The sequence below is a fragment of the Eulemur rufifrons genome, chromosome 9 (genome assembly GCF_041146395.1).
Source record: "Eulemur rufifrons isolate Redbay chromosome 9, OSU_ERuf_1, whole genome shotgun sequence".
Taxonomy (NCBI): Eukaryota; Metazoa; Chordata; class Mammalia; order Primates; family Lemuridae; genus Eulemur; species Eulemur rufifrons.
Window position 1 is genome coordinate 46,703,612 of NC_090991.1, and position 16,797 is coordinate 46,720,408.

Here is a 16,797-nt window from a genome sequence, read left to right on the forward strand (position 1 = left end):
AACACAGAGAAGTCAAAAATAATTTAGGGTCTACTTCTGGGTGTATATCCAAAAGAACTGAAAGTAGGGGTCTCGAAGAGATATCTGCACATTCATGTTCATAGCAACATTACTCACAATAGCCAAGAGGTGGAAGCAACACAAATGTCCAAATGAATGGATAAACAAAATATGGTGTGTGTATATATGTGTGTGTGTATATATAAACATTCACATACATATACATACAATAGAATATAAAATCCTGTCATAGGCTACAAAGTAGAAAACATGCTAAATGAAATAAACCAGCAAAGACAAATATTATGATTCCATTTATATGTGGTATCTCTAGTAGTCAAATTAATAGAAACAGAAAGTAGAATGGTGGTTTCCAGAGGGTGTGGGGAGGAGGAAATGGGGAATTGTTTAATGGGTATAGAATTTCAGTTCTGCAAGATGAAGTCTTAGAGATCCATTTCTTTTTTTTTTTTTTTTTTTTGTCTATTTAATAAAAATATTTAATGCTGCCAAAAAGTATAAAAATACAGTAGGAATGGCAGTACAATACAAAGTCTCTCCTAATTTATTTCTTATACATCTTTCTACATTTCATACACGTATTAAAAAACACTTAACAACACATCAAATTAAAGGTTCTGCAAAGTCTTCTGCTGGTGGGTGCTCTTCATCCCCTGGATGTAAGTTTACTTTGTAAACACACAACTGTGAGGCAACCTACAGGGTCAGCAAGCCTCACTTCAGTTTCCGGAGTGGGCTTCGGGTCTTGCTTTGCACATCAATGGTTCAAAATTTATAGCTGCAGAATATTCTCAAGTCATGAATATTTAGGTGTCTGTCAATCTTGGCCTTTTTCTTTTTCGTTCAGTCTCATTTAGCCTCTGTTTCATCTGCTGCACCTTCTGAGCCGTGGTAGCTTTTCTGTCCTCTCGAATACGTTTCCGTAGAACACTCTCACTGTTCTCTTCCATGGTATCTTGCATTTTAGAGGAAAGTCCTATGCATCGGTCACCTGTCAGTTTTTCTTCTTCTATACCTATTCTGTTCCCATTGTATTTTTCGGTCATTATTTTGTTTGGTAAATGATCAAAAGCAGGAGATAAATCTTCCTTAGATAGTTCTTTCCACCGTTTCTGTATATTAGAATCTCCCTTTATATACTTTGCTCCTTCTATTATAGCCATATATGAGAATCTAAGTTGATCTGGTGTCTGTATAAGTCCCATTCGATATTTTCTCATACTCAATAACACTTGCTTAATGTTAATATCTTCTCCTTTTTCCATCAGAACAAGACAGGTATCTACCAGAGAGAAGGTGCCAGAGCGCCCAATGCCTGCACTACAGTGGATCACCGCAGGCCCATGGTCAGGGTTCAAGGAGCCAGATTCTCTCACTTTAAACAAGAAATTGAGAAATGAAGCTGGTGATTCGGGGACTCCGAAATCTGGCCAGGTAGTATAATGAAAGTGAGATATTGTTCTGGTTTCACCACTATTGATATTTTCTAATTGTAGTAGATGTACTGTATAATATGACTTCACATCTTCTGACAAAAGCTTCACACTGAATCCTGTTTCTTTAAACAGCATCTCGCGGTCATCTGTTGGCCAGTACTGTGCACATTTAACCGATTCTTTCTCCACGATGCGGTTTAGCATGACAACTGCTTTGGTCTTTTGCTGCCAAACCATGAGCCAGAAGTGGCAGCACGTGTTAGGAAGTGGACCCTGTGTTAAGACGTAACTCCTTTGTGCCTCTTCTATGTCAACTAAGCTGGCATTAATATAATCATTTTCGGTTTTTTGCAGTTTAACACGACTGTGATCATATGGGCTTACATCTCTGTATCTGTTTCGATTTCTGTTTTCTGGAAACTTGGCCACTCTATGAGGATAGTCATGGGACTCATTTCGAATTTCCTTACAGTTCTGGAGGTCAGAAGGCTTAAAATGGGTCTTACTGGTTAAATGCAGGCATTGGCAGGGCTGTGTTCCTTTTGGAGGCTCCAAGGGAGAACCCGATCCTTGCCTTTTCCAGGTCCCGGAGGCTGCTGCGTTCAGAGATCCATTTCACAACAATGTGAATACACTTCATGCTACTGAACTTGGTCAATTTTATGTTATGTATTTTCACCACAGTAAAAAAAAATAATTCAGGAATTATGACTCTCAATGAACAGATAATTCAGACCTGAGCAGCATGCCGTTCTCAGCAAAACTAGAGATGGATATGTCAAGAGTTGGGTGGATGTGTTCTGAAGTGCAGAGCTAAAAAGAAAACTTGCTGCTGCTGAACCCTTCTTCACGGAGAAGAACTTTAAATCACTACCCCTCAATCAGTGTCTGCCAGAGGCTGGGCCTACACTCAAGTGGCATTTAGGATACTTTCCTGCATATAATTACAGGACAGCAGCATAAGCCTGTCTCAAAATAATTCTGCAATTCTTAAAGCTTATTTAAGGCTTTAAAGGCTACATCTATAGATTCCAATTTTTCACCAGGTAAGAAAATGCATTACTGTCACCATAGGAATGAAAGAGGAAAGGTGTGTGCCATGAAGGGTGGAGAGTAGGGTGTGCCTAAAAGAGTAGCCAGGGGCCTCAGTCCATTTTGATCCTGAGAAAACAGGCAATGGCATAGGGAACTAAAGAACAAAGAGGGAGTAACAAATGTCCCTTTCTGCTACCTCGCTGGTTCCACTTTCTGGGGGGTTCCCTTCAGACACAGCTAAATTGAACCATCCTGTTTTTGCCCTGCTCATGTGGTTGGTCAGTCACACTTCAACACACAGATGTATATGTTCACCATTGACCCTCAAGTACTATCTATTTCATCCACATTTTCCCTATTGCCTGCAGAAAATCTGCACTTGCATGTATTTCCAGCACCGCTGGTGCAGTGGAGCCAAAGCTGAATTCCACACCTTTGTCATAAAATGAGCTTCCCTTTTGATGGATCCATGTCTAATCCTGTTTATTGCTCTCCCAAACTTCTGGTGTGAAACTGTTGGAGTCAGCTTTGAGAGATCCCTCTTGTTATAATCCAGGAACTATAACTACCATAAGTACTTAAAATAGAGAGGAACTCATCATGAAATCGTTAGTGCATGGTGATCATCCAACAAGGATGATGGAGTGGGAAGCCATTGTTGCTTCTGGGCTGGAGGGACAAAGGAAGGAAGTGATATGATTGGAGCCCAAGGAGCAGCGTTTGCCTGCTCTCCCGTCTCCCACCACTGCTTTCTGGTGTCTAAACTGTCCAAAGCCAGACTGTAAACAGCTGACACAGAATCCTGCAAATGCAGCCTGTGTGTATCAGACACCCCTGCAATGTGGAGCAACTATGTGTAGGTGAAGGAATGAATTAGGTAACATATAGCCCCAGAACTGGTAGTCAATCTACTACCCCTTTAGTCAAAGGAGGGTCCACTGACAAATTATACATAATATATTTATAAGATTCTAAGATGGGGTTCCACATACTCCTGATTTCCAATTCAGTGTTTTCTCTCTTCTTTCCCTCTCTCTCCCTCTCTCTCTCTCTTTCTCACATACACCTCTGCAATCAAGTATGTACTACTTTCAAAACACTCCCTAGGAGACTATGACAAAATATTGAAAAGTATTCCCCCATGATAATTCTCTGATAATACCTTATAATAACTTAGCAAGAAAAAATCCTATTTTGTTTGATATAACCCACTTAAAATATTAGGACAAAATAATAATTTTCAGGACTAACAATCAATTATGAATATGTAAAGGCTAAAGGGAGAAAACATAGGCTACTTGTCAAATTCTTAATTGTTCAGACTCAGTAAATTCAATACTTACAAGAGGATATGGGCTTCTCTCAATTCGAATATATTGTGTATGATTAAACATTCGAAGTAGTCCATTGCTGATAATGTTCATAAGAATAGGAAAACAGTGCAATCTCTTGGTGTTACACACAATGGAAAATCTATAATCCTTAAAACAAACAAAAACAAAATAAATAATGTCAATTCTAAATCTTTAAAGAACAAAGGCAAGGTTTATATATAAGATCCTAACAGTGCCACATTCTAGCTGTGTCCATCTTCAAGTTAACTGACTTTCTGAGCTCTAGCTTCCTCATCTGTAAAAGGGGATGCTAAATGGGTTGTTATATGGTTTAAATAAGATTATATACATGTAGATTAGGTCCCAGCACAAAGGCAGCATTCACTCAGTATGGATTTTTATTAGAGTTACTAATTTTTAGATAATTTTGTCCACATTTTTCGATGAGGAAATTTTGGTTAGTGGAGTTTAAAAAAAGTCTCCCTGACAAGGAGACATTGTCCGTTTACAGTGGGCAAGCAGAGGAACCCTGATCTTCTGGATAGGAGGTAAAATTGAAGTTCATAAAATGTTCATGGTTACACTGCCCAGGAAGCATTTTCACACTTTCTGAGGCAATGTTTATGTACTTTATATTTATGAAAATATTCATGCATTCATCAAGAGGTTCAACAATGTTTAAATATTACCAATAATCCATTTAGTAAATATGTTAGATAAGGAACAAAAAAAGCAGCTACCAAAGTAGTTTTCCAAAGCTGGCACAAAGGGATTACATCCTTTATAGTATATTTAGTTAGTTTAGGTAGAATTTAATTTAATGAAACATCTTCAAAGACTTTTGTTTTTATTTTCCTTGTGGCAAGAAATGAAGAGGTAGTGTCATTTAATTTGGGCCCTTGTTTTTATTGGAATGCAAATACGACTCAAGAGTTTTTAGGATTAAGATGTATTTTTAATAGTTTTGTTCCTTGATGAATCTCTATGGCTTGCACTCTTTTACCCAATCTGAAATTTGCTAAGATAGCAGACTGAGAATACTTTTCTCTCAGAGATTTCATGTAGTTATTATAGTATTTAATGTATGCTCTTAATATATATAAAAACATCATTCAGATAGTTAGCTATTGAATAGGATTCCTTGAGTCCATAAATATATTGGCTGATGATTATAAGCTATAATAATATTTTCGTTAAGTTTGAACAATACAATTAAATTTGGCTTCTTTTGAATGTAAAAATTGTCTGTTAAACGATTCAAAGTTAAGATAGAACATGTTTTACAAAAACTTATGAAAACATCACAATTTATTAAATAATAACCCACAATGGTTTTCTGAGTCAAATTGCTATATGCTAGTTTTGCCTTTCTGCAGTTTTTAAAAATTTGAAAAGGTAGGATTTTCTTATTGATTTTTGGTCATAAAAGCAAAAATAAGAGGCAAACATACCTTTTGTTTCCCAGAAACTATGATAGCTCCATTATATGAAAGGCCATCAGTACCATTTCTGTTTTTAAAGTCATCTACTTCCAAAAGTATACTTTGATGCTTCAGTGACTGTATAAAATCTTCAATATTTGATGCTAGTATAAAATCAGTAACAAAAGACCATATAAAATAAAATGTATGTCAAACTTTTTAAATAAACCTCATACATAAAGTTAATATTTATAGCATACTATGTGAAGGCATATTTCTTTGGGCATCACAGTAATATTGGCCCATGCAAGAGAAATCACTCTACCATCTTCTATTTAGCAAATCTTATGTTATAGTCAATTAGCTTGATAAATCTGTTTAATGCAATTTACGGTGTGATCATAAAAACAAGATAATTCTATTCATGACTTTTGGTAAACAAATATATTTGAACTGAGTAATCTGTGAAGATACAATAATTTTATAAGGAATACCTCAGATTATCCAGCCTAAAATAGCCAATGATAACACGCCTCTCTCCCTATTCCTCTAAATAATGGAAAAGTAAATAAATGTGTCTGTATAACAATAAATGTATTTTACTATTTACATATATAGCATACGTATATATTGCATAAATATATTTTTTCTTAGGAAATGGAAAATGGAAATGGTGCTATCATCTGATTAGAGCGTTTGATATGTCCCTAAAGAAGAAAGCAGATGAGATTATTTGACAGACAAATAAGAGCTGAGAAAAAACCACAGCCTGGAGCACATGGGAGCAAACAACTGAAGGTAAAACTAGTTTCTAGAACATCTAAACTCAGAGTGAATGAATGTAAGATGGTCATGAACTGGGTAACTACACCTGGAACAAGACGAGCAGTTAGGCCCCTCCCCACGGTCCACACAGAGCAGACAGCAGCTGCAGCTGCTACCAGTGTAAGAGTCCTGTATTTACTTCCTAAGAGACATTACCTTAGAACAGCAGGACAGGACCTGAAGTAACTACAGATAACAATTAGGGCAGGCTGGAATGAATAAAAAGAAAAGAAAAGACTCTTTTTTTCTTCTTATTTAGCCTTTGAAATGGGACTTCATACTGGGGACCCGCAGAATGGGCTCTGGGATTGGAAAATAGGGCCAAACCCGAGATAAAGTTGGATTCCTCCCATCCCAAGTGAAACATACACATAGATAATAAGCTTTCCATGAATCCTGGGGCAGCCAAACTCCCCATCTCCACAGTCCCCTGACCATACCATATGGTCACCTGGGCCAAATGGGGATTCTCACATTAAAAGGTAAACATGTTACCAATGATCATTGGATTTTGAGAAAAGAGGAACAAGATGTCACAGAAGCCCCAAACTAAAATCACAAAATATCTAACAACTGAGTACAAAAAAGAAAAAATAAATACGCTATCACAATTATGCTGCCTTCAGAGTGACTGAAGAGGAGAAGACACATGATTTACCTTTCATACAAGCTGGTAGGTAAACAATTCTAGATCTTAAATGTACAATTAGCAAGACTCTCAGTTTTACGGTAGTGGAGTGAATAAAATTTACTTTCCAAAGCCCAAATGGAAAACAAGAAGAATGATAAACAGAAATGAAAAGACCATTTTTGTTGAAAGAGAATACATTACAACCCTGAATCACAAATACACGTGAAAATCAGAATAAGTAAGGAACTCATCAAGAAAGGATTCTTACTCTGAATTTTTGTTTTTAACATCTAAGGTAGTAACATAAAAACTTGTTCTTTAAAATTATTAAGCAGTTAGAAAAAACCAACTACCCATCACTTGGGATAACAAGACAAGGGGTCTTTTTGTATCTTACTGTATTTCATGGAGGGACATGGGGTGCAGATATGCCACCTTTACATGGCAATCAGTGTGTCTCATATTTATGGCATAGGTTAGGCTGCTGTCACAAAGAGATCTCAAAATTGAGTGGTTCAGCCAATATGGTTTATTTCTCTTTCATGTAATAGCTTAGGTTAGTAAGGTAGATGGGCAGCTCTACTCTCCCAGATTGTATAGTGACCCAGGTTCCTTCTCTGTTGTCTCTATCATCCTTATCTCCAAAATCAGAGGAAATATTCACAGTTGCTCATATGTTGTTTTCCATTGAATGAAATTTAAATTACATTTTCTCTAATTTGCTTTTTCCCCCTACATGTGCTAATAAACAGTAAAAATAACTTATTTTTGGATTTAAATTTTGTTTTTCTTTTCACCTGTGTTATTGATGATCAACAGGCTGGTATGGGGGTCCTGGGGAAGTTGTCCAGGAGAGAGAAAATATAATCCAGTTTTAAACTCCAAATCAATCTTTTGATTAAACATAGCATGAAGTACATTTTCCACAATCAAAGGGAACACTGCAATTCCAAATACCAATAGTCTAAACAAAGAAAAATTACCATATGAATCTATAGCAATTTTGTTTATTTAGTCAGACATTCCACAAATATTGAGAGTGCCAATCTACTTTATGCCAACCATGATTCTAAGTGCCAACATTCTGAAAGTCATATCTTAGCATGCTACACAGTACCAAAAGGCACTGCTATATAAACATCAGGTTATCAAACTATGAAAACTAAACACACCTGTATGTATAAGCATAATTAAGTGCTAACATACAGGTATCCCCACTTTCAGTAAAATCAAATGCAGCATTTATCCATCCCCTGGCAGAAATGTTGGGTATTGTGTTCTAGCTTTAAATTCGCTTCTGGTTTGCACCTCTTTTGAAACTCATTATCTAATAAAACCATAGTACTCTGATACTTACAGGGTCAAAAGCACTTTCCTTCCACGTTTTAACTTTAGGAAACGGAGCCGTGCTATTGCACAGACTTGCATTCTCCAGAGGCCCATGCCACTCTCAGTCTTCAGCATTTCAGGGAGGGAAGAGTGAGCTGGCTCCATTTCATTTAGGCTTTCTGAGTCTCTTGTCATCTCCACTTGTTCAAAATCTACACACACACACACACACACACACACACATTATTAATGCCATCCTGGGAGTAGCACAATTTTTTCTTTTTAGTAATATTAAAAACTGTTTTACATTTGGTTTTATTTTTATAACCAATTCAAAGGGATTGTTTAGACAATATTTTTCAATATTTATTAAGTTTATGCTTCAGCACTACTTTCTACATTTTCCTTCTATAGTTAAGTTTTACAATTTCCAATGGTGATGCATATTAAAATAAAATTCTTTAAATAAGAAAAAATGTTTTAGAATGTTTGTGGTTACAATGCAGGCAATATAAGAAAAATATAACGATGTTCACATTCTATAAACCCATTGAGAAAACATACTGAATTCATACCAAAAGAAGAATTCACAAAAAGGGTGATCTCATTATGCCTAGTCTTTAAAAAGGCAAAGAAAGTCCCACATGTAATAAAATTCTGAGGGATTTCAAGAAATCTTCTCCATTGGAATAGCTAATCATTACTGCCTAAATGTCTGCTACTACTACTAAAGTATCCATAATTTAGCAGTGTAGGGGAAAGATCACCAGCTCTGGAACCACCAGACCTGTATGTAAATCCTACACATATGACTTACAAGTGGTATGATTGGGGACCATCATTTAACTGCTCTTAGGCCTGATTTTCATATCTGTAAAACGGTGCCAAAGACACTTGTTGAAAAGGTTATTGTAGGAAGATACTATTGAAGGCATATATCAATGTATATCCACACATTAATCAAAGTGTCTGGCATAGGAGGAGCTCTGTAAATAACCATTAAATACACAAGAGCTGATACTAAGAATTTTCCCCATTAGGAACTTAGTGGAATTTTGCATACTTGTCGTATTTACAAGCTACGAGCAAATTTTTTTATAAAAAAATTCTACTCAGATCTCATGCCCCAGATTAAAAGCCTTTCACAGATTCATACTATCCAAGAAGCAGTGATGAGTGTTTGGGGAAAGGAGAAAACTGCTGAAATAGGAGATAGTTTCCAAAGAGAAATTTGGTAGACTCCATGAAGGGTTCTATGTTCAGTCCTAGTAATGATGTTAAGAAACAATGACAGCCCATCTCAAAGAGCATAGCCAAATTTGGAATGAATCACATTTCTTAGTGTGATTCATGCATAAGAAATTATAGCGTGGTGGTTCACGCCTGTAATCCTAGCACTTGAGAGGCCGAGGAGGGCGGATCGTTTGAGCTCAGGAATTCGAGACCAGCCTGAACAAGAGCGAGACCCTATCTCTACTAAAAATAGAAAAAAATTAGCTGGACAACTAAAAATATATAGAAAAAATTAGCCAGGCATGGTGGCACATGCCTGTAGTCCCAGCTACTCGGGAGGCTGAGGCAGGAGGATTGCTTGAGCCCAGGAGTTTGAGGTTGCTGTGAGCTAGGCTGACGCCACAGAACTCTAGCCCGGGCAACAGAGCCAGACTCTGTCTCAAATAAATAAATAAATAAAATAAAATAAAAAAAGAAATTATAAATACTAAGTTGGCACGTGATCATTTGGAAATTGATTTTCTGTGAATTCTACAATTGCTTTACCTTGTTCAATAGTTGACTTTCCTTCCAGTTTCATGAAGACTTCGTTCAGAGTTGACATGGAAACATCATAACCCATCACTCCCTGAGTAGAATACTTATCAAGAGCACTGAAAAGATCTAAGGCAAAAGAGAGGAATAGATACTCTGAAAAACTACATCAATAACCAAACCAACTAAATTAATACTTACTTAAAAGATGGTGCAGAACATTTTTCGGAAAATCATGTCTTTGGAATATCACAGTAGTCAAACACAAAATTTCATTAGAATGCTTTTACTTTCTTTAATGACTCTTTAATGTCAGCTCTCTCCCTCTGTCTGCAAACTGTTCTCCATCTTCTATTCTCAGCTTACAAACTTCCTACCAGGCTTCTCTGCGGACATATGAGCAATCAGAAGGACTATCATCTCCTCACCTCCACACTACAAATCCACACATCTCTCTCCCTATATTCGGGGTTTTCCTTCTGTCTTTCAGTGGTTTCTCAATGCATTTAATATAACAATCAAAGTCAATAACACAACCTCTGAGGCTCCATAAGAGCCACTCTCCATCTATTCATACAACCCTAATCATCCCGACTTGCCACTCTGCCCCCTCACTCAGTGCCCTGTAGATATCCCCTTTTCCCCTCTACTCCGAATGCTTTTGACCATTTTCTTCTCGTGGCCTTCAGTGACCACTTTATATAAACCTCATTCTGACACCTGCCATCACTCTAACTCACATGGTGTTGTTTATTATTTTATTGTACAATTGTAGAACAATTTTATTTTTCATGTCCACTTATCTCCATGCTGTTAAATGTAGGTAGGCTCTATGAGGGTGGGAACTCATATGTTTTATTTAATGGTGTATTTCTAGCATCTGGAGCAGTGCCTTTTGTATAATAGGTTCCGAATACACATTTATTGAGTAACTATTACAGGGGGCAACTTTGATAAGGACACAAGTTTGTAGGAGAAGACTCTCTCATCATGCTGCTTTCTACATTGGGTGGGGCAATAAGCCAACATTACTGAGAGGAACTAGATGGATGAGACTGTAGAAAGCACTGTGTTTCCCCATGGCCTGCATGTGTCAGGCAGGGCACCTGGGGTCCCATGTCCTGGAATGGACACAAACATGCCATTAGACTAACAGAGGCCTTGGGTCTGTGTAAAGAGTTTGCCTTTGGCCAGGATGTCAACACTAGAGACTCTGGCTGAGTGACATATTAAAGTGGTGGTACCAACATATAACTCCTTATTGTCCTCTAACCAAAAAACAAAGTGGGCCAGCTGTACCCCATGGGGTCTTAGTGTAAGAACAGAATAATATAATATAGGTCACCAATCTGAGAACACCGTCTTCCATGCTACTACAAAGACATATAAAGCTGCCATATTTGGGGGTGGGACTAAAATCAGAATTCCTATTTGCCTAATGAGACTAAACCATTCAAAAGAGCTTATTTAAATTAGGCTTATAGGGAATTAAACCTTTAATAAGTTAAATGTTTAAACAAAAAGAATGCTATTTAAATCAGAAGAGACTGAAATACATTTCCTTATTTGTAAAACAGGGAAAATTATACCACCCATCCCACAGAACAGTTGTGAGGACTAAATGAATTGATATATATGAAACCACTAGAACAGTGCCTAACATATAGTAAGCACTGTACAAGAGTTAGTGATACTTAGGATTACTTATAAAATGAAACCTAGGTTGGTACTGTTACCCTTCTGGCTGAGAAACTATGTTGAACAGTTTTATAGAATAAATAAGCTATGTTTTTCTCTGCAAAATAATGTATGCACAATTCACTTAAAATAGAGTAATCCCTCCTTATCAATGGTTTTGCTTTCCACAGTTACAGTTAGCCCCAGTTAACTGCAGTCCAAAAATATTAAATGGAAAATTACAGAAATAAACAATTTAGAGGTTTTTAATTGCATGCCCTTCTGAATAGTGAAATATTTCACTGTCTCATTCATTCCTGACTGGGATGTGAATCAACTCCTTGTCCAGAAGATCCATGCTTTCTATACACATTACCCACCTGTAGTCATCTAGTAGCCACCTTGGTGATGGTTATCAGATCAACTGTCAAGATATTGCAGTGCTGTGTTCAAATAACTCTTATTTTACTTAATAATGGCCCCAAAGGGCAAGAGTAGTAATACTGGCAATTTGGATATGCCAAAGAAAACCTGTAAAGTGTTTCCTTTAAGTGAAATGGTAAAAGATATTGACTTAATAAGGACAGAAAAAAACCGTATGCTGAGATTTCTAAGATCTCCGGTGAGAATCAATCTTCTATCTGTGAAACTGTGAAGAAGGCAAAAGAAAGTTGTGCTTGTTTTCTGTTGTACTTCAAACTGCAAAAGTTATGGCCACAGTGCATGATAAGTGCTTAGATAATATGGAAAAGGCATTAAATTTGGCAGTAGAAGATGTCAACAGAAACATGTTCTGACTGACGGCAGTTGGGTTCAGTACTATCCACAGTTTCAGCCGTAAGCTGAGGGTCTTGGAACCATGTATCCCCCATGGATAAGGGGGGACTATTGTACAGAAACAAACCTGTAACAGAAACTTTGATGCCCCACCAACATCTTTTCTGCACTCAGCTATGTACAATAAATCTGCTTATTAAAAACACCTGCCTGAGATCCTTTTTCTGGCCTCAGAAGTATGCCAAGCTCATGTTCAGAGTGATTCTGAAGGGTCAGAAAGTTAATGCTCCTCGAAGAATCCCTTACCCAAGGATGGTGGATAGGGAGCAACAAGTACTCCAGCTTCCTCACCCCTTCAGTGACATAATTCTGAGCCCTCTTACTTACCTATTCATTTATTTCTCCCCCAGTGGCCTTACACCTCAATTGCCTACCACAATAACCTGCTCCATAACGCAAACTTCCCTGGCTTCCTCCCTTTCCTCTCTCATATCCCCATTATCTGCTGGTGCTTGCAGGGGTCAACTACCAAATAGATTAATTGCACTCAAACCCTCATCTCAAGCTCTACTTCTCAGGGGACCAGACCTAAGACAAAATCCAAATTCATTAGACAATGGAAATTATAATAATAATGTGAACTTTTGTTCCCAAATTTCATTCCATTGTAATCATATTTAAATTACCTGGAAATTTATTTGTCCTTTCCAAAGGCAAAGTATACACAAGGTTTTCTTCATTTTCTGTTTTTAATTTAGCACCAGGGATGTGATGATTAATGAAGGAGGTTATTTGTTCTGGATCACATGTTTCATTCCTATACAAACTAACATTTAAAAGAGAAGACAGGTCATTTGCATTTTCTCAACTGCTACCACAAAAAAAAAAAAAAAGAGCTTTTACTGTACTGGGCTTTTTAGAACAAACAAAATTAGTAAATAATAACACTAATAATAATCCATCAATTTAAAAATTTTATGGTTTATACATAGAAGATGTATAAACTCAGAACTACAAATATAATAACAAATATGTAATGTACTTGAAGCTATACCAAGTATGAAGATAAACAAAGGGAGATGAGAACATTAGGCAGAAGAGGCTTCTTAGGGAAAGTGATTATACCAGATCACGTAGCTATCAGAAATTAGTGGCTAATAGGGAAATTTGGCCCATATCCATGTTTTCCTTAGCCATAGAGTTTATTTTTTAAAATTCTTTTAGCTTGTATACATTTTCTTGTTAGGCACAGTTATCACTACTCTTCACTCCCAAAGTTATTGCCTGTTGATACTGGCTTCTGAAATTATTTGCCTTTGTGGCTTATGAAAGAACAAAAACTTATTACAGAATTATATGGATGGGCTGAGGAAAGTGGAAGGTGGGAAGAAATTAGAGGTTTAGGCTGCACAGAGCAGCTCCCTGGAAAAAGGTACATGAAGTAGTCCTTCTGTGAACAATCAGTCTTGGTTTATAATGTTGAAATGTTGCCCACTATTAACATTAAGAAAGATATGAGGAGGCAGAAACATCAGAAAAGTATTAAGCAATCCAGTATGGAAGAGATGAAGCAGAAAGCCAGTTTTCTTTCATGATTGCCCACCTTTTTGATATTCCAGTATTAAAAACACACATATCTAGTCTATTCCCAAAGTCTTTACCTTAAGTGATATCCAAGACCCCATTTTCTCTTCAAAAAGATAGAAGAGCCTGCACACTTCAATCTCCCATTGGACATGATGACTTTCCTATCTGATTAAAAAGAAGCAAGGGAGAAAAGATATTAAGAGTCATTTCTTCCCACTCTAGAAAATAAACGTGAGGAGTCACAGCTCAGAATTTCAAAAGAGAAGTGTCCTATGAGGCATAAACTATATTCACTGTGCATTTTAAAATTTGAAACACACATTAATTAGAAAGGATGCATTTAAAATAAACCCATGAACATCAGTCTATGTCAGCACCCTCCAATGTTTCCTGGAAAAAAAAATACACAAATTATGTGGTTCTACTCAGATGCTAAAGAATGAGTGGCTATTTTTGAACCAAATATATGTTAAAGATTTGAATGCTTAAACTAATTGATTGCCATTTGACCCAGCAATCCCATTACTGGGCATATACCCAAAGGAAAAAAGGTCATTCTGTAACAAAGGCACGTGTACCCAAATGTTTATAGCAGCACAATTCACAATAGCAAAGATGTGGAAACAACCCAAATGCCCATCAATACATGATTGGATTAGTAAACTGTGGTATATGTATACCATGGAATATTACTCAGCTATAAGGAATGATGAAGATACGACATCTCTATGGTTCTCCTGGAGAGAGTTGGAACCCATTATATTAAGTGAAGTATCCCAAGAATGGAAAAACAAGCATCACATGTACTCACCAGAAAATTGGTTTCCCTGATCATCACCTAAATACAAATCTGGAAACGACACCAATTGGACATCAGACTGAGGTGGGGGGTGGGGGAGGGGATGGGGGTATGCCTACACAATGAGTGCATTGCGCACCGTTTGGGGAGTGGTAACACTTGAAGGTGCTGACTCGGGAAAGGGGGGGTGGGGAAAAAAATATGAAACTATTGTTTTTAACTTGCACTGTTCACTTAATAATTTATCATGAATATTTCCCATATTATTTCATATCATTGTACAAGAAATAATGTATACATTATGAGGACATACTGTATCTAACAAGATATACTGTTAGACTCTTTGATTCTGTAAAATTAAATTGAAAAAAAAAATAAATAAAATAAATGCCTAGTGCAAAAAAAAAAAAAAATAAATAAACTAATTGATAGCTGACCTGAAAAAGTAATCACAATTTTTCATTAGTGGTCACAACCTAACAAATGCACCACCAGGGAGGAATTGCACTGTGGAACTCAACTCCTGTCATCCATCCCCCAGACTGCTGTGGAATGTTGGTGTGCCAAGGTAATGAGAGCAGGGCTCCTACCCTGGAATAAACATCGCTTCTAAATTTCCCAAGTTCTTGACGGTAATACTGAGGTAAAACCAACAATTACCAGCCAGGATGTCAGCCTCGTCCATGAACTGGGTGCTGAAGAGGATGACACGATCTGCTCTACGTTCCTTCAGGAGGCTCCACACTTGATGCCTTGAAAAGGGATCCAGTCCAGTAGTTGGTTCATCTAAGAGCAAAACCTACAGAGAATAAAGATACATAAAATATATCTATTTTCCATGTTAACTGTTTCCACATGATAGCATGAAAAACAATAAAAAAAAAATAGTAACTAGCCAACCATTTGTCTTCAATTTGCTTATGTTTATAGTTGAACATAGCAGTTTCTCTCTTGATACATTGCAGAAAGTTCTACCACTTTTAGCAGAAAAAGAACTTGATGTTTTGGGGATATTCAATCTGCTTTCCTCCCCATGCATAATCTCACTTACTTGAGGATCTCCTAAAAGGGCAATCCCAAAGGTCAGCTTTCTTTTCTGTCCTTCACTTAAATGTTCAGCAAGGTTATCTTGAATGTTTTGCATGTCCAATTCCAACAAAATTCGTTGTACCTGTATGAGAAAATATATAAAGCTTAAAATCCAAAGCAATTCATATTATGCAATTTTAACTGCCCATTAATGCAGCAGACATTGTTTATGGGACCTCCTTGCCTAAATGTTATTCATAACAGGGCAGATAAACCACTTAAGGGAACTCTAGTAAATGGCGGTAGTTCAGTTAACCCAAGCATGCCCATTACCTCTTGTTCCACTTCCTGTGGATGAATCCCTTTTATTTTAGCAAATAGGTTGAGGTTTTCCTTCACAGTCAGCATGTCAAATTGAACATTGAGTTGAGGACAAATACCAGTGATCTTTCTGATTTCCTCCAAGTCTTGCATTTCAGAAAGATTTTTATTATAGATAGTAACTGATCCTAGGAATAGAAGTTAAAAATAACTTACTGTTGGCAAGATAATACATTTTATTAACATTCAGGGATCTTATTTAAGAAAATATTGGCATGTACTCACCAGCAAACTGGTTTCCCTGAGTGCACATTTGGGAATAACACCAATTGGGTATCGGACAGAGGTCGGGGCTGGGTGGAAGGGATGGGTGTATACCTACTTGATGAGTGCGATGCGCACTGCCTGGGGAATGGACACGCTCGAAGTTCTGACTTGGGGGGATGGGGCGGGGGGAGGGGATGGGTGACACCTACATGATGAGTGCGATGTGCACTGTCTAGGGAATGGACACAATTGAAGCTCAGACTTGGGGGGATGGGGAGGTATGGGCAATATATATATAGCCTGAACTTTTGTACCCCCATACTGAGCTGAAAAACAAAAAAAAAAAAAAAAAAAAAAAGAAAAAGAAAATATTGGCACATATTCACAAATATCTGACATGATAACTTCATAATTAATTTACTAGTTATTCTTGACATAAATGTATACTTACAGTAGTGCACATTTCCCCATAAATAGTACAAGATGGAATAAAGATAATTATTTTTATAAAAATTGGAAAAATATAAAATATATTCAAAAT

At 37.0% G+C, this 16,797-nt stretch overlaps 1 protein-coding gene and 1 pseudogene across 5 annotated transcripts in view; both read right to left on the minus strand.

Moving 5' to 3' along the window:
- ABCA6 (ATP binding cassette subfamily A member 6) overlaps positions 1 to 16,797 on the minus strand; it is a 53,209-nt gene that overhangs the window by 18,536 nt on the left and 17,876 nt on the right. For all 4 annotated transcript variants that reach the window (XM_069482804.1, XM_069482808.1, XM_069482807.1 and 1 more), the window contains 10 exons: positions 16,002 to 16,177; positions 15,691 to 15,810; positions 15,300 to 15,438; positions 13,915 to 14,005; positions 12,940 to 13,079; positions 9,812 to 9,928; positions 8,061 to 8,244; positions 7,501 to 7,667; positions 5,278 to 5,411; positions 3,836 to 3,973 (listed from right to left, as the gene is read on the minus strand). In XM_069482804.1, the coding sequence (XP_069338905.1) occupies positions 3,836 to 3,973; positions 5,278 to 5,411; positions 7,501 to 7,667; positions 8,061 to 8,244; positions 9,812 to 9,928; positions 12,940 to 13,079; positions 13,915 to 14,005; positions 15,300 to 15,438; positions 15,691 to 15,810; positions 16,002 to 16,177 (1,406 nt within the window). The remainder of the gene's footprint in view (positions 1 to 3,835; positions 3,974 to 5,277; positions 5,412 to 7,500; positions 7,668 to 8,060; positions 8,245 to 9,811; positions 9,929 to 12,939; positions 13,080 to 13,914; positions 14,006 to 15,299; positions 15,439 to 15,690; positions 15,811 to 16,001; positions 16,178 to 16,797) is intronic.
- LOC138391724 (tyrosine-protein phosphatase non-receptor type 2 pseudogene) lies at positions 484 to 1,923 on the minus strand (annotated as a pseudogene). The gene has a single exon (XR_011234852.1). The product of XR_011234852.1 is annotated as a tyrosine-protein phosphatase non-receptor type 2 pseudogene (transcript).